At 32.7% G+C, this 23,681-nt stretch overlaps 2 protein-coding genes and 1 non-coding gene across 3 annotated transcripts; 2 read left to right on the top strand and 1 right to left on the bottom strand.

Moving 5' to 3' along the window:
• The first annotated feature begins 798 nt into the window (after nucleotides 1–798).
• LOC124928565 (probable cyclic nucleotide-gated ion channel 5) lies at nucleotides 799–15,699 on the top strand. The gene is made up of 11 exons (XM_047468807.1): nucleotides 799–982; nucleotides 1,054–1,599; nucleotides 1,647–2,316; nucleotides 2,416–2,872; nucleotides 11,135–11,202; nucleotides 12,339–12,924; nucleotides 12,995–13,207; nucleotides 13,282–13,586; nucleotides 14,309–14,420; nucleotides 14,500–14,736; nucleotides 14,813–15,699. Exons 1-11 carry the CDS (start codon nucleotides 799–801, stop codon nucleotides 15,566–15,568), a joined length of 4,134 nt encoding a protein of 1,377 aa, XP_047324763.1. The 3' UTR covers nucleotides 15,569–15,699.
• A 716-nt stretch (nucleotides 15,700–16,415) lies between these two features.
• On the bottom strand, nucleotides 16,416–19,431 carry LOC124920904 (protein LPA3). Its single transcript, XM_047461485.1, has 12 exons — nucleotides 19,023–19,431; nucleotides 18,905–18,935; nucleotides 18,696–18,788; nucleotides 18,555–18,617; nucleotides 18,230–18,341; nucleotides 17,758–17,843; nucleotides 17,469–17,527; nucleotides 17,282–17,384; nucleotides 17,121–17,181; nucleotides 16,970–17,052; nucleotides 16,803–16,883; nucleotides 16,416–16,718 (listed from the first exon to the last, which is right to left on the bottom strand). The coding sequence occupies exons 1-12, from the start codon at nucleotides 19,346–19,348 to the stop codon at nucleotides 16,659–16,661; spliced, it is 1,158 nt and encodes a 385-aa protein (XP_047317441.1). The 5' UTR covers nucleotides 19,349–19,431; the 3' UTR covers nucleotides 16,416–16,658.
• Nucleotides 19,432–22,211: 2,780 nt separating this feature from the next.
• TRNAM-CAU lies at nucleotides 22,212–22,283 on the top strand. The gene has a single exon. It is a non-coding gene; the product is annotated as a tRNA-Met (tRNA).
• Nucleotides 22,284–23,681: the final 1,398 nt, after the last annotated feature.

Here is a 23,681-nt window from a genome sequence, read left to right as displayed (position 1 = left end):
TACGTTTAATTGTAGATCTCAACGTTGTTGGTTGAACATTTCTTCAAAGCCAATTGGTGGACACTCGACTGAAATTCTTGTACGTGGTAACGAACACGTCTATACGGTGCCAAATATCCATGCTTATTAGCGTAACCGAGTCAACCAAATAGTATAGGAATTCAAATAATTAAAGGAGAGAGAATGAGAGGAGGAGAGAGGGGAGCCCAAGAGTCGCATGCGGGGAAGGTAGTTAAAAAGTCACAGCCTATTATGCAATGGAGTCGGGTGGATGAACGTTTCTCCAAAGGATCAAAGGATGATGGGGAAGGCTGGTTCCTCGTTGGTAGAGGAGGTCGAGTGGTTCGACTGGTCGATGGTCGCCCGCAGGTGTTGGTGGGAGTCTATTCAACGCTGGATGATGGCAGGCAGGTGGGGGGAGACAACAGGTCTCGCCGACGATCAGTCTTCAAGAGAATCTCCATGAATCTGTTAAGGTTGAATCGTGATGCCAAGCTTAGGAAATCACTTTTAACAGGCGCTAATGCTTCCGGAAGCAAGCAACTAGTGGATAACAGTATGCATTCAGTTTCTCTGTCCAAGGGCAGCGGCAGAAGTCGTCCGCCGGTAAGTGGTCCGCCGATCGGAGGAGTGACAAATGTAGGTCGTCGATGGGGGATGCACCAGTCATAGGGGAAAAATTAGGAGGTCAGTTCTCCTTCTTATGCAGACAAGGTGAAAAACGTAAGACGTGCGTGTTGGTCGGATTGGTCCAAGTTGGTGATTATAGGTACAAAATCTTTCGAGTTTGTTACGTTGATGGATAAACTGAATGTGGTAGCAATCTATGAGATCAAGAATTCTAAGCGGAGGAGGATCGAGGTGGGATTGGGTCACTTAAAGATTTTAAGGCATTATTTGTCATCATCGTCATGGTCGAGGAAGTGCCTCGGATCTGGCCCATTAGGCGGAAAATTTTGTCCGGGTTTAACTCACGGGGAAGGTATATTGCTTTATGGATTGATTGTCGAACGGTGTTTATTATGCCTCATGCTAAGAATTTAATTCCATTAGTTGAAGAAGAAATTCGAAGACTTGAAAATGGTTTTAATAATGACAGTATTAGAAACACTATGTTTAATAATTTGGCGGATCAAGAACCTAAAGTTGAGCATGAGATGGATCACTCAGAAAGGCTAACCATGCAAAATGAAAGTTCAAATGGCACTTGGATTTGGTTATTTGGGTTACCCTCAGTCTGTTGGAGCACTGAGTGTCTGAGAAATGCTGGTGAAGCGCTAAGTGGTTATAGGGAGATGGATGAAAATACTAGACTGAAATGCGAGGTCGGATGGGAAAGAATTTGTGTTAGTCCAACGGAATGGATGTCGAGTTCTATTTCCCTTAAACATGGTATGGTGGTGTATAAGGTTGCGGTGTGGCCCGAATGGCCTCTTATTATGTCAACAATGTCGACTTCCAACTTATGCACGGACCATGTGGAGCAAGAAGTGTCTTCCCTGAATCCTCCTTCTAGGGATTTTAAAGAGAACAATAGTTTTGGCTCACCGGTACAACCAATTAGTGTGGATAAGTGTTTGGATGAAGTGAACAATTTTGGTGAGGTTATGGTAGATGTGGTTGATATTAACCAAAAAAAATTATAGAGTCAACAGGTATAGTTGAACCTCTCGAGACGACGTTTTTTGTTGAACTGAGTAGCATATTGGAGAAGGACGGACGTGATTGCAAGAACGAGCTTTGGTCACCGAGTTTGACTGTTGAGTTGATACCCGAAACATCAAATCCATCTTATAATCCGGAATCTAAGTTATGTGTGACATCTGAAGAGTCTCCTCTAGTCAATATTCTGATTAATATGCCTTATGTAGCTATGTACGAAGCTCCAAGGGAATCTCTCACCCATCCTATCCTGGGGTGTGGGGCTAATTGTGAGCCAAGTGACGCGGAAAATGATGTGTTAAGGCCACACATGGAAAATGCGGCTCAAATAAACCCCATCAAATTTGTGTATCCCAGTTATGCAAGTGATTCACCTATCAAGGTGCATGAGTTATCGGAGGAAGAGACTGTTGAGTCAGATGTTGAATATGATGCTGATGAGGAGTTATGTGAGAATTTTTCCACTCATAACATGATGTTGAATGAAAACAAATCTCCCGATAGAGAGATTTTAACTAAAGAGTCTGAAGTGTGGCCCGATATTCGCGAAATCTCCACAATGACACTTATTAAGAAGTGTCAGATGAAAAAGATTGGTGATTTACCCCCTGAAAATTTCTTTAGGGATCATCTGAGTCATCCTTCTGTCATTTGGTTAGGTGAGATAAAGTGAAGAAGTTTAAAGATCAACGGGGTTTGGGTATACGGGACTTGATTTCGTTTAATAAAGTTTTTTTTATCAAAATGGTGTAGCAGATATTCCTCAGAGCCTACCTCTTTGTGGGCTACTATGATCAAGTGCAAGTATGGGAATGATTGGTCTGGTTGGTTCACCAAACATATTAATCGTGTTGTGGGATGCGGTATTTGGAGTGGCATCTCAGTGATATGGAAGACTTTTCGTGAACAATGCAGATTTTCGGTAGGCGATGGCTCTTCGATTAGTTTTTGGGAGGACGTTTGGTGTAGTGCTAAAAGCCTCTACTCTTTGTTTCCAACTCTTGCCTCAATCGCTATTTGTAGAGATGCTACAGTTAAGGACATGTTTGATATGAGCTCTAATGGTTTTTCTACGAGAATCAGGTATATGAGAAGACTTATTGCTGATGAGTTAGCTTTACATGATAAAGTGTTGAACTTGGTGGGGCGCAAAGAGGTGAATCCGTCTTCGCATGATATTATGCGTTGGCAAGATATTGATACCTTTAAGGTTAGTTATTGCTACTCCTTAATTGTTTAGAATGCACCTTACAATTTTATTTGGGAGAAGTTATGGGAGTCTAAACTCCCATCAAAGATCTCCTTCTTTGGATGGAGTGTCATGCACGGAGGGATTTTAACGGATGATAGATGCATGAAAAAAGAGTGTATTATGACGAGTCGGTGTCGAATGTGTCATAAAGAGGTGGAGTGAGCGCCTCACTTGCTCTTACATTGTGATGGAGTGTTGGCGATTTGGAGTCTTTTATAGAATATGACTGGTATTTAGTGGGTTATGCCAAAATCTATTGTTAGTTGTTGGGAAGTTTGGATAGAGACGGTGAGTTCGGTTGGGCTGACTCGTTGGACCACTATCCCACTTATCTTTTGGTGGACCATTTGGCTTGAAAGGAACCGGAGAACGTTTAGTAATCGTAGCAGACCAATGTGTCTAATTCATAATTCTATTATTATGACAATTGGGGAGGTTTCTTTGGGAAAACCAGTTGATGCGGTCGGGGAACTCATTGATCTTATTGAAGATCTCCGTGCTCGTTAAAGTTTGTTTCTTTTGTCATACATTTTGGTCATTTGTGGACATAATTATGTCACGTTGTTTGTTTATTTTTATTTTTGTTTTTTATCTTTCTTTCTTTTCTTGTAATGCTTTTGTCGTTGTGCTTAAACGACTCTAATTTATATAATTTGCATGGACCTTTTTCAAAAAAAAGTATTGAATATTGCAATTAAAAATTTTGAAATATTGTAAATGTTCACGTGAATAAGAGCAACAATATAAACTTATGTACCTGAAACAAGAATAGGAAAATTAAAATTTTATCTTCTCTCAATCATGTATAAAACGTGTGAATCGTGTATAGAACCTTTGCCCCAAAAAAATATGTAAAACACATATTTATATTGCAAACGCCAAGAACATTTGTTGTTTACACACCTTTCCTTTCTCGCCAAAGACGTGTGTCGATTTCTGGTGAGCACTTGTACATGCATACCATTTAACATACATATACAATTCTAATATAGAAATAACATAACATGTTATTCATATTTTTTGGAAAAATTAATGATTGTTTTTTAAAAAAAAACTTACTCGAAATGACTTATATTTGCCTACTCGTGTCACTTTCGGGTGCAGTGTTAACTGGTCAATAACAACTAATTTGCCAGACAACATTTTATACAATGCCTCAATTACATTGTTAATTTGTGTAGAGATTGTTTCCATTGAATGTCCAAAAACGAGAGATGTGTCAACCACAAATCCACTCATATAAAATATCTCAAAGCGAATATGGCCGCCTCACGAGGATTGACTAACCGCCCACCACATAGACCATAGTTGTACACAAGACGTTGTACTAACATATCAAAGCGACGCAACTTCATTCGAGTTATTTGCTTGCATGAATTATGTTAGGAAATGAGTCAACAATAGCAGGGGTTGATCAAGTATTGTTAACCGTGAAAATCTTTGTTCGATATTAACTCTGTTAGAAGTTAATATATGTTTCTATTCTTCACAAGTCTTCACAAACTCTTGAGCAAAGTCAAGTGCAGAACTGTTTGTTTAGACTTGAAGCGACAGATAAAGAGTAGTAAGATTCGGAAAGTAAAGAACACAACACACACACAGTTTGTTTATGGATGTTCGGAGCAAACTCTCCTATGTCACCCTTTCTTCTCAAACTTGAGAAGGATATTCACTAGAAAATTTGGTTTGAGTACAACGCTTACACAAACCCAGTCGGACAACTAGGACTTAGACATTGTCTGTTTCCGAACTCCTAACACACAATACTCTGTTGAACAGAACATGTTCTGTCAACTTATAGTACTGAAATCTCACACAAAAAGAACAGTATGTAATACAACCTTGTAATCTAGAAAACTTGAAAACTCTTAGAACTTGAGAGCTTGAGCGCTTGATTACATAAAAGCTTAATACTCGTGAAAAACTCTAGTGAAAACGGTAGATGCAAATTGTCCTCCAACTTCTTCTTAAATAGACATCTTCTCAACGGACAATTTTGCTTCAGAAGACACATGTCCTATTTCAGTTGAATGCGTGTCAGGGTAGTACATCAGAGGATATGCCTTTGATCGTGGATGTACTAGATGAAGGTAATGCGTCGAATATTCTATAGGATTAGCTAGGTATGTGGCAGTCTTCTATAGGATTAGCTCAGCTGCTTTGCATTAAATGATGGCGTGTTGTAGAGTTCTGCGTGTTGATGTAGCGTGGTTCTACTTGAGTATTGTAGCCGCACTTGAGTATCGTAGCCCTACTTGAATAACGTGTGACTGTTAAGCTTCTTAGAAGGTTTGTATAATGATACATGGTAGTTAATGCAACAGTCGAATTTGAATATTAAATGTGGCGTTATTCTGTTGATTATTGTGCGTTCTGATGTGGCAGTCTTGTATACAACCGAACTGGTTAAAATATTAGAAACGCTGATATAAAACCGAACAGGTTAAATACTGAATCGCCGATATAAAACCGAACAGGTTAAATACCAGAATCACCGATTTAAAATATCGAACTTGACATAAAACCGGAAGCGCTTATCCAAAAACCGATTTTGACAAACTACCGGATGCGCTTCTTCAAAATACCGAACTTGACATAAAACCGGAAGTGCTTGTCCAAAAACCGATTTAGACAAACTACCGGATGCGCTTCTTTAAAATACCGAACTTGACATAAAACCGAAGGTGCTTGTCCAAAACCGATTTGGACAAACTACCGGATGCGCTTCTTCAAAATACCGAACTTGACATAAAATCGGAAGCGCTTCATATAAAATACCGAAGTTGATCAAATACCAAATTTGATCAACTAACGGATAAAAAACCGTGCGCGCTTCTACAAAGCCGAATATAAAACCGAACGTGCTTCTTCAAAACTGAAGTTGATCAAATACCGAATTTGATCAACTACCAGATGGATTTCCTTTCCGGTTTTCTTTACTTTGACCCTACACAAAATCAATAACATTGATCAGTTATATTGATACTCTTAAAACTAATCAAAAACATTAACTTAACAATTTCTCCATTTTTTATTGTTTAAACTAAATTATTAAAACCTGGTAGAATCATTATAGTGAGTGTCCTAGATTAATTTTATTTAACAATTCCTCCATTTTTGATTATTTAAAATAAATATTCAAAACCCGGTGATTTTATATTGTTGATTAATTATCCTAAGTTAATTAGAAACTTTAATCTAACAAATTATCACTCACAAGAAAATAAGTCATTGCTTGTGATTTTACTTCTCGTGGAAGGCGTAAGTTCCTGGGTTCGAGCCCGTGAGGCGACAAGTTCTGCGTCTGGTTAAATGTGTTTGCAGGCTACATACTTAATTCGTTGTCCCATTTTATCCCCTCTTTTAGCCTAGCGGCAATAAGAGGTGGATACTAACCCTAAGTTCCTGGGTTCGAGCCCGTCAGGCGACAAGTTCTGCGCTTGGTTAAATGGTTAAGTGTATTTGTGTGCTACATACTTAATTCGTTGTCCCATTACTTCTCGTGAAAGGCGTAGCGTCCAACTTCGTTGATGCTCCAAGAAATAATAATAAAATAATGCACTCGCTTGTATAATGAAACCATTAATCTCATTTTCATCTTCTTCAAGTTGAGTCAGATATAAAAAAATTGCTATTTTTATTGTAACATTTATACCAATAAAATTCCACTGATCTATATTATCTAAAATTTTATAAGACAATATGTTATAATTAACATCACATGCACTTTTATCATATATAAAACCCATGGTTGCAAAGGAATACGTAAAAAATAAATGTTCACAATCACATAACACATCAAATATAATCCTCATTGTTTGTGTCTTAGTTGGAACTAGGGGTGTGATAATTGTACAGAAAAGGATATTAATGTGGATTAAGGAAGTTGCCTTGTTCTCTAGGTGGGGAATGAATAACATTATCATTCAAATCTATTGGCATAGATGTGTGTCAATTTGTTAAGTGTGTTCATTGATTGACACACTATCATTCAAATCTATTAAAGAAATTTTCTTGTGCTACATTATTACCCCGAAGATTGATGTCATTAGTTCCAAATTTGCTAGTCTTATTTCAAATTTTAAGGCTAAAAGTTTAGTGAACTATAAAAGATAAATATAAAGGAATTTTAATTATATAATATTAAAATGGTGCAAATTAAAGATAGCAAAGTGACGAGATCTCACGATCATATATATGTTATTCCACCAATCGTCTTTAGTAAGTATTTTTTATTTATTTTCATCATTCTAACCGCACCCACGACATAAATCATTCATTATACATTGTTCACAACTTTTTAAGCATGTCCCACCTATTTTTTAAAAATTTGACGAGGATAGTATTCACCATATACTTTCTTCCTAACGTCTTTGAAATATGCAGATTATAGCCAATATTACTCGGTATATTATTTTTTATAATACCTGCAAGCATATCAGATGATACAACTTCCAAGAAGGTGGTGATAAACTTCGGATTAATCCATCCAGCTTGTGATTTTTTAATGGTGTCTGGATACTCGACTAACACTCATTCAATATTCTAATTTAACATATAATTACTTATAAATTTAACATTAATATTAAGTTTTACTAACTAATTTAACAATAATTTTTCATATTTATATGCCGTGGTTAGTAGAATAACTTATATTTAGGGAAACATATTTTGGGTTGACCTCAACCTCAACCTCAACTTCAACCTCAACCTCAACCTCAACCTCAACTTCAACCTCAACCTCAACCTCAAAATATTAATTTGGGTAAGTTAATTTGGTTTGGGTTGGATTGAGTTTGGGTTGGGTTAAGGTTACTCAAATTAAATAAATTTATTTTTTTTCTATTTAATTAGTCTACAAAATTCATGCTTTTCTTACTCATTATATTATTATTTGACATCCTCATTACTTAGCAAAGAGAAACAATCGGTGGAACCTACACTTAAGTGGATATAAATTTTTTAATTTTTTTTAAATTTATTAATATTATATATTTATGGTATATAGTTTAGTAATAGAAAAAACATATCACAATTGTTAAAATATATTATAGACAATCAATAACACATCTCTTTAATATCTAGTTTGGTTTTACAAATAAATAAAGTTTACCATAATCAAGACCTTGTTTATTCATTCCACCTAAAATATATAGACAATCGATTAATTTATTAATTAAAATATTAAACGGATAAAAAAATGTATTAAACATTTTATAAACGTGTTAAACGAACCAAAAAGTGGTAAATGTGTCAAAAGTGTGTTAAACAGGGGCCAAAAATATATTAAACGGGTCAACAACGTATTAAACAGATCAAAAGAAATTAAATAATTATTAAACGGGTCAAAACGAGACAAATATTGGTTAAACGGGTTAAAAAAATGTTGATCTAGTAAAAAACGTATTAAACAGAAAAAATAATCAAATATTTGTTAAACGATAAAAAATGTGTAAACGAGTCAAAAACTTAATAATTGTGTTAAAAATCAAATTTTAGTTTAGTTATCAAAACCATACTCAACCAAACCCAAGAACTATATAAGTTCCAAAATTCAATTTAGAATATTGAATACTAATAAATACCGTATTGAGGGTAGAAGTTGTGAGATTCTAATTTTTTTTCAAAAATCTCATTTTTAGATGGGGTGACATGCATAGAGGGATCTTAACGGATGTCAGATAAATGAAAAATTGTGCATTATGATTAGTTGTTGTAGAATGTGTTGCGAAGAAGTGGAGACGTCATCGCACTTGCTTTTGCATTGCAAAAGAGTGACTACAATTTGGAGCATACTTTAGAACATGATTGACATTAAGTGGGTGATGCATGTGTTAATTGTCGGTTACTGAGATATTTAGATAGAAACCGCGAGTAGGGGCGGAGCCAGGCATGGGCTAGGGTGGGGTACAGCCCCACCTAAATTAAAATCTTAAAATAAAACATTTTATATATGTGTTTAACATGTGACTCTTGAGCCTAGTTGGCTATGTAATTTTTAATTTATTATATTTTAAAATATAATTTATCTATAAACTAATTCATAATTATATTATTTTAATTTTAAATATAATTTTATTAAAATAATTATTATTAATATTTTATTTTATACTAATAATATTTTCTAATATATAAATATTTATAATAATATATAAATTTTAATTAATATATAATTAAGACTTATTTATATAAATAAAGTATAAAAAAATATATATAAAATAATGTAAATCATATAATAATATTATTTATTTTAAAATTATATTTATATAATAATTATACATTATTTTTATTTATTTCAATATAATTAATAATACAAATTATTTATAAGGGTAAAATATAAAAATTAAAATAATATAGTGTTCTATATTTCTTAATTATAAAGTATTTCAAAAATTTATAAGAAAATATAAATTAATATTAATAAACAAGTTAAAATAGTTACATTGGTTTGATTCGGTATTTAAATAAAAAAAAATTGATATCCCTGCTCAAAAACCTAACAAATTTCCTAAAATTAATGTTGATGTAAATTCTCTTAAACGTAATCTATCATTACGTATTCCGATATGGAAATATTATTTTAATCAAAGGGATGAAATTAGACGAGCTTATATCAATATGTGTCATATCAACTTATTAAGGATGAGTACTCGTCGACCAAATTTGGAAATCAAAATCGACGGTTCCAAAGTCATTGGTTTAAGAAATTTACTTGGTTAGAATACTCTCCTTTGAAAGATGCTGCTTTTTGTTTCTCATGTTTCTTGTTTGAACATAAGCAATCCCAAAAACCTACATTTACAATAGATGGATTCAAATATTGAAAGCGAGTTAATGATAGGGATAGATGCTCTTTTGTTATGCATATATGATGTAATATTTCACCACATATTATGGCAGTTGAATATCTTGATAATCTAATGAATATCCTTGTCATATTGACAAAGTACTGAATGCACAGTCTTCAGATGAAAAACAAAATAACATATTACGACGACTTACAACAACTATTGAAAGCACTCGGTGACTCACTTTGCAAGCGTGTGCATTAAGAGGGAATGACGAGTCTCCATCTTCTAATAATCGTGGAAATTTTATTGAAAAAAAACAGAGCATAGAAAGTTAAATCTGAGATGCAAGTTGGAGTCAGCCCCAGGTAATTTTTTATCCTAGCTCCGCCCCTAACCGCGAGCTCGGTTGGATTGAGTCGATGGGCCCATATTCTGATTATTTTTTATGAATTATTTTGCTCGAAAGGAACCGTAATACTTTCAGTGATCGCGGGCGACCGATGCGTTTCCTTTATAATGCTATTATTATGACGATAGAGATATCTCTTCTGAAAAACCGATGGAGGCGATCGGTGAATTCATTGATCTTTTTGAGAATCTCCAAGTGTGTTAACACAAAATTTTATGTTATGTTAATTTGTTCGTTGATGAATATTTTTTGCTTACATTTTCATTGTTACTCCTAAATGTAGTGAGGAGTCATGGTTTTGAGGTGTCATGCTAAATTTCTTTAATTCAAAAAAAATGTTACTCCTAAATGGTTAATCTCGTTATGTTTTGGATGTGTTTTGTGTTTGGTAATAAAGTGAACACTCATATTTTTGTATTACTTTTTTCGATAGACCAAATGAATATCATTTATATCACCATTGAATTTCTTATCCATTATAGTGAGGTTTGCGTTGCCAATTGTTATTGGACCAAAATAACAGAAAATAGTACAACACAATAGCAACAGTTTTACACCGTCACTATTAGTTTTATTGTCATTTAAAAATAGTAACTTTGTATTTAAAATTACATTATAATCTCAAATTATCCTTAAACAAGTGTGTGGGACCAAAGAATCCGTTATGACAGTTATTTTGGCCCATCCTGAGGCAGAGGGAAATCTATAATTAAATAAAAAACATAAAAAAATGTTCGATCATCAATGCTAGGCCGATGTTTGCTGCTCTTTTTCCTCTCTCTCTTTCTCTCTTTGATGAAAGAGAATCCCCAAACCATTTAACTTGGGTTATGCTTAAGTGGATGCTTCTTTAGAGGACCCAAAGATGGATTGATTTTTTAATCATAAGTTCTTCGATAATGACGACGACCAAGAAGATGACGCAAGCCCTTATTTGAAAGTTGAAGTGTTCGTCTACAAAACTGTAATAAAAATATTTTTATCCCCAAGTATTCTGGTTAATCTGTCATTGGATGTCAGCTTTGCAAAATGTTTGGCTGTGGTTTTAAATCACAGATAATAGACGGCCAAAGAAAGAAATTTGTAAGGTATTGTCAATATTTTCTTCTATCATACCATCATTAAACTATAATTTCCAATTCTAATCAACCTTTTGAGAACACATTTGCATTTTGCTAAAAAAAAAAAAAAAACAATCTTATAAACAACACTATTTAGAAACTCACTTAAGTTGAAATAATGTTAATTCAAAAATATAAAATATTCAAATAATTTAATTCAGACATTTTTTTTTTGTTTTTTAAAACATTGTGTTTCATTTCTCTTTTCGGGTGGATACATAAACCTCAATAACGACGGGATATCCATATAATTTTTTCCACTATGATAGAATATAAAGTGGGGTCATTAACTGCAAAGAATAAATTCAGTAAAAAAATGAACAAAAACAAAAACAAAAACAAAGCAAAATTCAACAATCACTAAAAGATAGGTCAAACCCTAGCCGGAGGAAGCAAGAAAGGCCAGTCACTAACTAGCTTTTAATCTTCAATACTTTTTATATCATTAAATAAATTATATACCACGTTTGGAAATACCTAAGTTTAAATGGAGCTAAAAAATAATTACTTTTAAGTAAATAAAAAAAAGTTCTCCAAACACAAGTTCAGCTCATGAGTTAGGGTTCCAAATTAGGGTAATTTTGATTCACTTAGAGTTTGTTTGATCAGGGTTTTTTGGGTTGTATTTGAATTTTGGTAAAATCTTTGTTAGACTTAATTTTTAATAAATTAGTTTTACCATTTAAAATGAAGATTGAAATACGTGAGAGAAAATATTAAATAAAGGAGATTTTGTATTTTGGTGAATAAAATGAGGATGGGAATTGGGATAGATCAAGTGATTGAGTGAAAACGTTAGGTTTTGGGTAAAAAAAATATAAAACAAACTCTTAGAATAAAAATAATTACTAGTATAACTCAAGTTGAAATAGTTTTTTAACTTATGAAAAATTATGTTTAATTCAGGAAAGAAACTTTTATTAACTCAGGCCATAGCTAAACTAGCACATTATTATTCTTAACCATGTTAATTTTTAGATCATTGTTATTTTTTTTAACAAACATAAGAAATTTAATTTAACAAATATACATATATATCTTTGGCTTAAAATGGGATTATATCTGATTTTTTGTATGACTTTGTAACTTATATTTCTTGTAAGGTTGGATTCAAATTTGTCATTTTCATCGGATGCTGGGGTGATGAAGAACTGCGGGTTTAACTTAGACGGTTTAACAGGCTCAAGTCAACAAACAAACAATACTATTCCATCATCAAAATCATTTAGGGTAGGAATCTCGAGAGGATCCGAAGGACTAAAGACAATCGGACGTTCATTAAAATCGGGAGTTAACCGTGTGGTATTCCAAGAAGATCTAAACCTAACCGAGAAGAAAATATTTGATCCTCAAGACAAGATCATATTATTTTGCAATAGAGTTCTTGTCATTTCATGTATTATTGCAGTATCCATCGACCCTTTGTTTCTATATGTTGCGGTTTTCGATTATGAACAAAGTTGTCTCGGAATTGATTCGGAGTTGGCTCATACAGTCACAACTTCAAGGACATTAATCGATTCATTTTATCTCATAAGAATCGTACTGCAGTTTCGAACAGCTTATATTGCCCCGTCTTCTAGGGTTTTTGGACGGGGCGAACTTGTTATAGATCCTGCAAAAATTGCGGAAAGATATTTGAATCGTTATTTCATCTTTGATCTTCTATCTGTCATGCCTTTCCCCCAGGTTTGGCTCTTTTTTTTATACAATTTTTGCTTATATTGTAGTAAATGTTTATTAAATTGATTGGTTGCAGATTGTAGTATGGAAATTTCTGGCTGATGTTAATGGTTCAAGTGTTATGGCAACTAAACAGGCATTAATATATATTATCATATTTCAATATATTCCCCGATTTTTTCGATTCCTTCCATTAACAAACGAGATGAGAAAGACAAATGGTCACTTTGCGGAGACTGCTTGGGCCGGGGCAGCATACTATATGCTGTGGTTCATGCTTGCAAGTCACGTAAGTAACTTTTTTTTATAAGTGAAGTCGATAAAAACTGAAAATGAAGCGTTACGAAAATTTTGTTGGATCAGATATTCGGGGCATTTTGGTACCTGTTTGCTGTAGGGAGAACAGATAATTGTTGGGAGGAGGCATGTTCAGAAAATTTGTTGTGCATAAAAAGTTTCTTGTATTGCGAGAATAATGGTTTGGAAGGTTATTTATTCTGGAAAGATATTGCACGAGGGGTTTTAAGTGCAAAATGTTACTATAATGAAAATGATCCTAAATTCAATTATGGGATTTATGGATTAGCTGTCTCATCTGGAATTATTGCCACCAAGAATTTCATCCCCAAATACTTGTATTGTTTATGGTGGGGTTTGCAAAATTTGAGGTACAAATCTCTAAAACTATAGACATTTCATTTCATTAATATAGAAGAAAAGTAAGTGAAAAAATCGGTTTATATCAACACTATATATATTCAGCCTTCTAAAAGATTTAATGTTTTTCGGTTCTAATTAGGTCGGATCAGTTTGGTTTGAGTAGCTAAACCTCCTTTTATCCCATATAATCCATTAAAAAGCAATCAAAATCATTTTCAATCCCTTTTTTGTTCTTCCTCCATTCAATTATTGATCCAAGTAATCTATCAACCTCACATATGTCTAAGATTAGTAACATAGGAACATGGCAAAACCCTTACCTTATCATGCATCTAACATTTCATTTATGATTTTATACTACAAAAAAGGGTTGCAATCTAAAAATTACACTATAAATGATAAAAAAAAAAAAAAAACTTATATCAAACAAGAAAGAATAACCAGTTTCAATTTTAACTTTGATAACAAAATACTATGTTTCTTGATAGGCTTCGCCAAGGGGTGAAAGTTTGAAGTGCTCAAATCGAAATAACCATCTATACCAAACCATACATAGAGGATTTTGAAAGACCAATGTAAATTTTAAAAATTGATTCAATCAAACTGCATAAGAGTTTTTGAGCTTTGTAATAGTGTAAACTGTAAAGTAGAAGAACCTGATCTTCATGTTTATGCTTGCTCTATGATTTGTCTTTGGGTTGATCTTCTTCTTCTTCTTCTTCTCTAACAGTACACTTGGTCAAGGACTGGAAACAAGTTTATATCCAGCAGAAGTTATTTTCTCAATCACAATAGCTGTATTTGGACTCATCCTCTTTGCCCTTCTCATTGGAAACATGCAGGTAAGTAACTATCTTACAAAATGATACAATCTTTAGAATAATGATATACTAATCCTCCATTGGAGATACATACATACAGACCTATCTTCAATCGCTCACCGTTCGACTAGAGGAGATGAGGATCAAAAGGCGTGACTCAGAGCAATGGATGCATCACAGACTGCTTCCACAAGAGCTAAGAGAACGAGTCCGGCGCTATGATCAATACAAATGGCTAGAGACCAAAGGAGTCGACGAAGAAACAATCGTCCAGAGTCTTCCCATGGATCTAAGGAGAGATATTAAGCGTCATCTCTGTCTCAATTTGGTTAAAAGGGTAAGCTAATCAATCAAAAACAACATGGTATGAAATTAATTCGTTTAAAAACAAATCTTGTTTGGTTGAAAATAAGGTACCTCTATTCGCAAACATGGACGATCAGCTTCTTGATGCTGTCTGCGAACGGCTAAAACCAACGTTGTACACAAACAACACGTACGCAGTTAGAGAAGGTGATCCTGTCGACGAAATGCTGTTCATAATCCGTGGGCGTCTAGAGAGTGTAACTACAGATGGAGGAAGAAGTGGGTTTTTCAACCGTGGGTTCTTGAAAGAAAACGATTTCTGCGGCGAGGAGTTATTAACATGGGCACTTGACCCAAAATCGGCATCAAATTTGCCGCCTTCGACAAGAACGGTGAAAGCCCTTTCCGAAGTGGAAGCATTTGCACTGTCGGCTGACGAATTGAAGTTTATTACGACCCAGTTCAGGCGGTTGCATAGCAGGCAAGTTCAGCAGACGTTTCGGTTCTATTCTCAGCAATGGAGGACGTGGGCGGCGTGTTTTATTATGGCTGCGTGGCGGCGGCATTCGAGGAGGAAGATGGCGGAGAGGCGGAGCGAGGGATTGGAAGAGGATTGGTCGTCGTCTTCGTCGTTTGATGATGATGATGATAATGATGAGGAAGAGGAAAGAGAATTGTTGCGGAGGAATAGATCTAGATCTGGGTTTGGTGCGGCGATGCTTGCTTCGCGATTTGCAACAAATGCACTTCGTGGAGTGAAGAAACTAAGGAAGAAGAAGAAGAGTTCGAGTTCCAGGGGTATGGTCAAAGTCCCTAAACCTCAAGATCCTGATTTTGAAGCTGATCTTGGAGATTTTGAATAACTAGTTACTTCATAATTAATTAATTAATTAATTTAGGTGTTTTTAATAATAATAATAATAATAAAAATAGAGAATAATGTTTTACATAAAACTGATTATATGTGATTTTTTGTAAGATGAAACTAGACATTAAATAATAATGTTTTTGTTGATAAGAGGAGATTTTCATTCAATGAATGACTAGAAAAAAAAATAATGAATAATATAGGGAAATTTAACTTTATCCTAAAAAAATCTTTAATTATCTCACTTCAAAATATTATGACGAAATTACCGTATCGCATAACGCGAAAGACAGAATCGTCTCGTGAAGAGGAAAAACATTATGGTCAGTCTATAATTGCATTACTTCAATGGTGTTTTCGCGAGACGATTTTGCTCTTCGCGAGACGATCTTGCCTTTCGCGAGATGATATTGCCTGGGTATTCTGGACTTTTTACAGGTTTTTCTGTCGCGAGACGATTCAGCCTTCAGGTTACGCGACAGGGATAATTTCGTCAGAATATGTTGAGGTGGTGACCAGCGTAATTAATTTTGACCAGCATTTAATGGACTCTTTGTAGGGTCATTTCATCAAATTTCCAATAATATAAGGAGTGTGTTATTACACTCATTTGATAAGATAAAGATTTGAATCCACTATAACACACATCATTCAAGAAATACCTTTATAACAATAACAAATATAATGGAGGTAATGGGTTTGCCTAGAATTGTCGAAAAAACATGTGGAGTTACAGTTAAAATGATAACCGAGAACATGATATTTTACGCATGATGTCGATAAGATAGTCTCTATTCACTGTATCATAAACATTTTCATATCAAGGTTGACGCAAGTGACAATGGATAGAATGATTCCATCATTAAGCAGAATCCAACTGTATAAAGAGTATTTACAAAATAAGACAATGGATGATTACTCGAACAATAAATAGTGTACATATACATACATACATTATAAAATATCATGATAGATAAGAAGAACGCCATGTTTACTCTAAATCTGCATATCTTGATCCGTTAAAGAATAGCCAGCTAGTGTATGTATATATCTCAACATTTTGATCTCCTCTTCTACTGCTTAATTTAACTACGCCAAGCCGAGGATAGCTCCAAATCAACACCGTCTTCCCACCAAGTGGAAGTCTGCAGAAATTTTCTACTCCTTTTTATTTCCAATTCTAACTACATTAAAACAAAAACTACCCATCAATAAGATCGAGGATGAACCTTGTATCCTCTTCGGAGAAACTCCAGTGAACTTCCTTCTTCCTCTTGCAGTCCAAGTACTCTCAGTAACTCTTCCTTTGTCTGTTGTTAATTCAGACTCATCGCTGTTTGTTATTCATCTTCTTGAATTACTACTAGATGGGTATTTTTTTTACTATTTTACTTACTTCACCCAGTGTGAAACGAGTTGCGCTCTCTGCCACACACGCATAAGAAGCATCCGCTTGTTTCAGCATCACCTGCCAAGGCCCTAAACCGCGCAAAATTCCACATAAGAGAAAAAAATCATGTTTATTTATAATTTATTATGTTTCTCACCCGGATATTGGCGGAATAAGGCTCCACTATAGTTGACAACATAAGGCGCCACTCCAATTGTCTTGGAAAGAAATCTTAATCAGAGACAAGATTGTAGTTCTATATAAAAAAAAGTAAAAGAAAAAATGCAAGCATGAAGAAACTGTGTGCAAATGAGAAACCTTGGAGTATTCTCTTGGTCGGATGTAGAACACTGGCATAAATTGAGAAAGGAATTGAAAATGTAAATCCTTTGGCGGAAATCCCAGTATGCCCAAATCGGAACTACAAAGATCAATCAATGCACAAAAATCAATTGAAAATACGGTGGATCAATTTTCATGGTGAGTAAAAAACATTCTAGCATACCGCAACGTGTCAAGTTCCAGATTGAAAAGAAGTGAAGGGGTGGATGGTGCAAAATTTTTCTGCACATCCCAAAAACGAGTCATGGCTGATGAAGTAAGTGTCAACCAACAGTTGAAAGTATAAACACTATCAAAGTCGAAGATATTAGCCATAGTGATATCGAATATCACAAAAAAAAGTAAGACAACTCATTTAATACAAACTTCAGCATTTTAAGAAACAAATAATAAGAATTAATGATTAGAATGGAAACATTTTAATAAAAAATGTAAATGGTGAGGAATCCTACCACATACTCTTCTACAGATGAAAGTTCCCGAGTGCTGCAATTGATGAATACGTAGAGTGATGGTGGCTCATTAGATTTCCAACGGTCTGCATTCAAGAGAAATGAAGCAAATATGTTGTTAAAGATAAGCCTGAGAGATTGACTAACCAACAACCGAACCAATTAACACAAGCCAAACAATCAAACTGAAATTTAATTCATAAAAAATAGCAATACATGTAAATGAGAGTGTCCACTTAATACACTAATCTATAATGAACTATCTAAAAGAGTAAAGATAGTATTTTCTTCTGTGGCTTTACATTTACTTTGATCTGCACTATGCAAAAATCAAAGCCCATTTGGCTGTAGAGGATCATGGAGCTTAGACTAGGATAAAAGTTTATGATCAAGATCATGCATGTTCATTCTTTTATCTACGACAAACCTTTATGGAAATGCCTTCAACTGATAAAATTAAACTGTTACTAACCTTCATTATCATCATCAAAATCAAAGTCCAATGTGTTCCTTATAGATTTGAAAAAATTACTGACAGGATCACCGGGTAAATCATCCAAGGACCCAATTGAAATGCCATCAATCTAGCAGAGATAATGAATAATACTGAAATCAGAATGATTCAAATGTATCCCCAATTTCTGACAAGTAAATTGTAGGGGAGGAGAAACAAGTCTTCATTAACAGGCATAAATATGCAACTATTCACATTTGAATACAATTAAATGATTGTCTGTTTTCATGTACACATCCTTATCTTCTATAGAAATTAAAATATATCCTTAGTTGAGAATTACCGAGTCAAGTGCAGTTTGGAAGAGCTGGCAGGCCCTGCGCTTTTCGGGATTGTCGGGGAACACCTACAAGGATGAATTTTATCGAGGTTAAGGAAATTAAAGCTTAAGAAACCACATGAACAGAAGCTAGGTAAGTCTCACAATGCAAACATTTGTTTCCCTTCTTTCTTGAAGCTTCTTAACAACAGATATGACAAGCTGAATATTTGCCTCACTAAATTCATCTGAAGATCCCTTCACATTGAAGATAGTCAATGGAGAAGATTGTAAGAACAAATATGAAAAGAATCTAGCACGAGAAAAATACATTAGTTCTAAACCAGACAAAACATCAAAGACAAATAATTTACCTTATAAGAAGAAATGCTGGTCGGCAAGGGCCTGAGAAAACATCAAGTCAATCCTATATTACTACTCAGTACCTGTTAATTATTGTTTAGAGAGCATAATGAGGAAATGGGTACTTACGGGAACTCTATCTCGAGCCGAATTTTGCCATCTTCGAGAGCGTAGGAAAGAGCATTGGCGGCATCGGTGAGAAGAACTTCGTAGGATTTGGGTTTGTAAATAGAGACTCCAATCTTAGGATCCAATCCAGGCCGAGTCGTATCCCTCTTGCTGCAATGAACTTGGCTCCACTTGAACTTGGAAGTTGTAGCTCGGAATAATACGGTGGAATTGAAGAGGGAATCGCGGGTGGAAAGAGGAGAGGAAAAGTGGAGTGTTTGAGAGATCTGGGAATTTTTGGCGAAGTTAGAGAGAGGTAGGGTTGAAGCAATTGAGGAGAAAGCCATGGCCTTTGGCGATGGCGCCGAGAAGATTGTGGGAACGATAACAGACTAACAGACCAGTGATGATAAAATGTTTATCATTCTTTTCCAATATTCTAAGTTTTCACTTATTTATTTTAAATTTGTTTAGTATGATTATCAATAATAATTATTACTTAATTCTATAATTTTCTTTAAGAGGAATGATAGAGAGCGCGACTCTGAGACAGCGACTGGGAGCGCGATGCTTACGTGGTGTGCTACGTGGGTTGACAGGTAGAATATTCTTTTTTTATTAATTATTTTATCTCTCTTCTTATTAATTAATTTCTCTCTCCTCTTATTAAATAATTTTTCTCTCTGTCTTGCAAATTAATTTATCTCATTTATCCATATTCCCACGATTATTATTTTACTCATTTATTTGATATTTATTATCTCTCGTTTATAAAGGTTAAAATAAATCAATAATTTACAACAAATTCTCACATTAAATATTTTAATAATATGTTTAAATAAATTCTAAACCCTAAATCTTAAACCCTAAACTCTAAATCCTAAACTCTAAAACCTAAATACTAAATTCTAAACCCTAATTAATATCAATAATTAGTTGAATTATGAATTTATCTCTTTTATTTTTATTTTATTTTTATGACTTTTCAATTCCTTTATTTATCAAATATTTTTTATGGCCTCTTTTTTTTTATTATTTTTTTTATATTGACTTATTAATATTTTTTTAGTTTTATTACTTATAAATATTATAAATAAATGTTTATCTAATATTTCTATTTTCACGATTAATTATTTTCTCTCTAGTAACTAATTATTAATAATAGGAGAGATAAAATAATTAATAAAATGAGAGAATATTCTACCTGTCAACCCACGTAGGCACACCACGTAGGCATCGCGCTCCCAGTCGCTGTCTAGTCGCGCTTTCTATCATTTTTCTTTCTTTAATTAGTTTTATAAAAAATACATAAAATGTACGTGTGGAATGACTTCCATTAAATAGATAATATTGTCAAGAGAAAAGATACCCGATCGTTATAGGGGCATTATTAATTTTTTTATTCTCGCTCCACATTAAATATCATCAAAAAATACATTACATCCTATCTTTAACTTTTTTTTATATTAAAAATAATTATTTATACACATAAATCTAATTAATTTTAATTTTAACTTTAATTTAATAACAAAATATTAATTTCTCTTTATCATTCTTCGTATTCAATCTTTTTAACTTTTATTTTATTTTAGTTTCATTTTTAGATTATCTTTTTAAAGATTTAATAAGTATGTACTTAATAATGTTTTTATTATTAATTTTAAATTATTTATTATAATTATGTTTCTTTTTCTTTAATCTTTATAATTATATAATTAGTTCGGGTAATGGTACTTGCTAGGCATCAGGTACCCGATAAATCAGAGATGGGGATAGAAGTAGAGATATTCGTCAGTTTCGAGTAGTAAAATGTAAATCGTGTTCGGAAATGAGTACTTCACTCCCCGTCAATAGGGTACCAATTGTCATCCTTACATATTCCACATTCTTGAGAATTTTCTCTCTCAAATTCTCTATATTTTACTATGTTTTTCAATAAATTAGTTCTCTCATTTAATTGATTCAACTTTTTTAATTGGAGTTGTTCTTTTGAGTCCGGTGATAGCGATTCAAGTACATTTGTCAAGTACGTTGCGTAGTGGTGTTAAATCATTACTAAATTCGTTGTACCATGTGAGATAGTCATCTGCGATAATCTCAAAAACAAGAGGAGACGATTTTTAAGGAAAATGTATTTAACACACGTCTCAACTCAACATAGAACTTGGTGATTCCGTTTCTCCGTATATTCTATTTCATTCCTTTTATCTTTAACATTATATTTATACATATTTTCTGTATTATAAAGATATAATACCTAACAAACCCTAGCATCGACAAATTTGAAGATTATTTTGAAATTTGAGTTTGAGACCTTACTCGTAAACAAAGACATGTTACGGATCCCTATTCCCCTAACAGGAAAGGATAAAATAGTAAATATATATAAAAGAAGTGTTGTACAGGGATCCTTTATGGAGATAAGTATGGAACAAGTGTAACCGACTTTGAACTTGAAAGTGGGATGTGAATATGGTAGTTAATTAGGGTTTAAAATTAATATATTTATATATATAATATACATTTATTTAACACCATTTTGTACATTTATACAAGAAAGTAAAGTTCTATTGTTTTTATTTTATATAAATATTTTTTGAAATGGTTATATATTAATATTAAATAATTTTTAATTTTGTATATACAAATAATTATTATAATTTTACTTTTTTTTTTTTTTACTGTAAGACCTTGTCTCTCTTTCAATTTATTAACCAAAATATTAAAAAAATATATTTTTTAAATTATTATATTATATTTTTATTTATATATATATATTAATATTTTTTAAGTCTTTTTATTAAAAATAATTATCACTTTCTCAAAATTAATAATAATAATTATTTCTTTCAATTTAAGTTATTTAAACAACTTATTTGAAATAAGCTCTTACAACAATTTTATGTATACTTTCAAATCTGCTACTACTGATTTTATATATTATTACTGTTCCTCCTCTCAAGGAAGGGGACAATTAAATAAAAAAGATGTTTTTTTTAATGTTTTTAAATGTGAGAAGAAACACAAGGAAAAGAGAATCACATCTGTATACTTTTAAATCAGATATACTAAGGCTAAGTTGTGTAAATTATAATCATTTAAATGATCTAAGGTTTGTTTAATATAGTTATTTCAGTGTTTTATAATTTATGATATTTTATGTTATTTATATATTTTTATATATAAATAATATTTTAAAATAAACAAAAGATCAGAGTGGCGCAGCGGAAGCGTGGTGGGCCCATAACCCACAGGTCCGAGGATCGAAACCTCGCTCTGATAAATTTTTTATTATTATTTTATTATTCATCTCTTCTTGTAAATTTGTGTTACCTTTCACAAATAACTTTAATGAATTTTTTAATATTCTCATGGTTAGTGATCTTAAGTAACCCAATTTCCCTTCACTATAGTTATAGTTTATATCATTTAGAAAATATTACAATTTGAACCATATACAATCAAATATGAAATTATATTAATATAGAACTTTGACGGACTATGAATCTAACCTTTTCTTTTGAATAGTTTTTTTTGTCACCAGATTTAATAAGATAGATTTTTATATATTTTTTTACTAGACAATAATGGTTTCTTCTTTGGAATCTAAAAAATAACAAATGAACTTATTTAGTCAAAATACTGACGACTTCATTTAATATTTCCTCTTCATATTTGGGTGAAGAACTTATGCTTAAATCATTCAAATCATTCTTTGTCCTTGACAATCTAAATTTCTTTTGGTCACCGAAATATGTGACTTTTCGTCACTTAGCACTCTTGACAGCATTCTTTTTTGTGTTTGACATTCATCTCGGGCCACATTCTTTTTCCCATATCTGAAACTGTAATATTTCTTTTCGACAGAAAAAAATTTCATCTATAAATTCTCCCCCAAGAATCAATAGATCAAACTCCATGTTACCACTTCAACGTTTGTCACCGAAAATTTTGCAGGTAAACAAATGTATTTTTTTTAATATCTTTTAAACACGAAGAGTGGAACCTTTATTTCCTAAAGGTCCAATTATTTGAGCTCAAACTTGGGTCGTTTTTATCAAATGGGGCTTGAACTTTGAATTGTTCAATATGAGTTATCAAAATTTTAACGACACTTTTTAAAAAAATGAATGCAGCCCTGTCTTCTTAATTTAACATATTATTTTTCTTTTTCTAAATTAATTTATCACATTTATAAAAACAAAATAACAATTCAATTTGTTTTTCTGATTTTTCACTTATTTTCATACATTACACATTTTTTAAATCATTCAAACCGTATTCAACAGTTTTGAACGAGTATATCTCGAAAAAATACTCAATTTTAAATACAAATACATCCAAATTGGTAGACTTTACACAAAGTTATGTCGTTATAAAGTTTTTTGAAGAAAAAAAATATTATTCAAATTTTCTCAAATATATTTTTAGATTACATATTTTTTAATCACCAAAACTAATTTTGACTAATTAAAATGCATAAATTTCAAAATTAATACTTGATTCTTTAAAAAATATATGTCTAAGACATCTCCAAATATCATCTCATTTAAAAACATAACTTAATTAGAAAAACAAAAATAATACGTTAAAATAATATGACGAATATTTTATTCGTTTAAAAAAAGTCTAAAATTGTTAAAATTTTAATAGTTCGAGTTCCATTTGATAAAATGACCT

The sequence above is a fragment of the Impatiens glandulifera genome, chromosome 1 (genome assembly GCF_907164915.1).
Source record: "Impatiens glandulifera chromosome 1, dImpGla2.1, whole genome shotgun sequence".
NCBI classification, from domain to species: domain Eukaryota; kingdom Viridiplantae; phylum Streptophyta; class Magnoliopsida; order Ericales; family Balsaminaceae; genus Impatiens; species Impatiens glandulifera.
Note: the sequence above shows the minus strand (reverse complement) of the source record. Positions and strands in the feature narration are given on the sequence as shown.

Excerpts from the sequence above, each read along its gene's own strand:
- LOC124928565 (XM_047468807.1), top strand. The coding sequence starts at position 799 with ATGGATAAACTGAATGTGGTAGCAATCTATGAGATCAAGAATTCTAAG. Across the intron at positions 12,925-12,994 it reads CTGTCATGCCTTTCCCCCAG|ATTGTAGTATGGAAATTTCT; the intron begins GTTTGGCTCTTT and ends GATTGGTTGCAG. Across the intron at positions 14,421-14,499 it reads TTCTCATTGGAAACATGCAG|ACCTATCTTCAATCGCTCAC; the intron begins GTAAGTAACTAT and ends ACATACATACAG.
- LOC124920904 (XM_047461485.1), bottom strand. The coding sequence starts at position 19,348 with ATGGCTTTCTCCTCAATTGCTTCAACCCTACCTCTCTCTAACTTCGCC. Across the intron at positions 17,182-17,281 it reads GACCAAGAGAATACTCCAAG|ACAATTGGAGTGGCGCCTTA; the intron begins GTTTCTCATTTG and ends TTTCTTTCCAAG. Across the intron at positions 16,884-16,969 it reads CTCGTTTCACACTGGGTGAA|ACAAAGGAAGAGTTACTGAG; the intron begins GTAAGTAAAATA and ends AATTAACAACAG.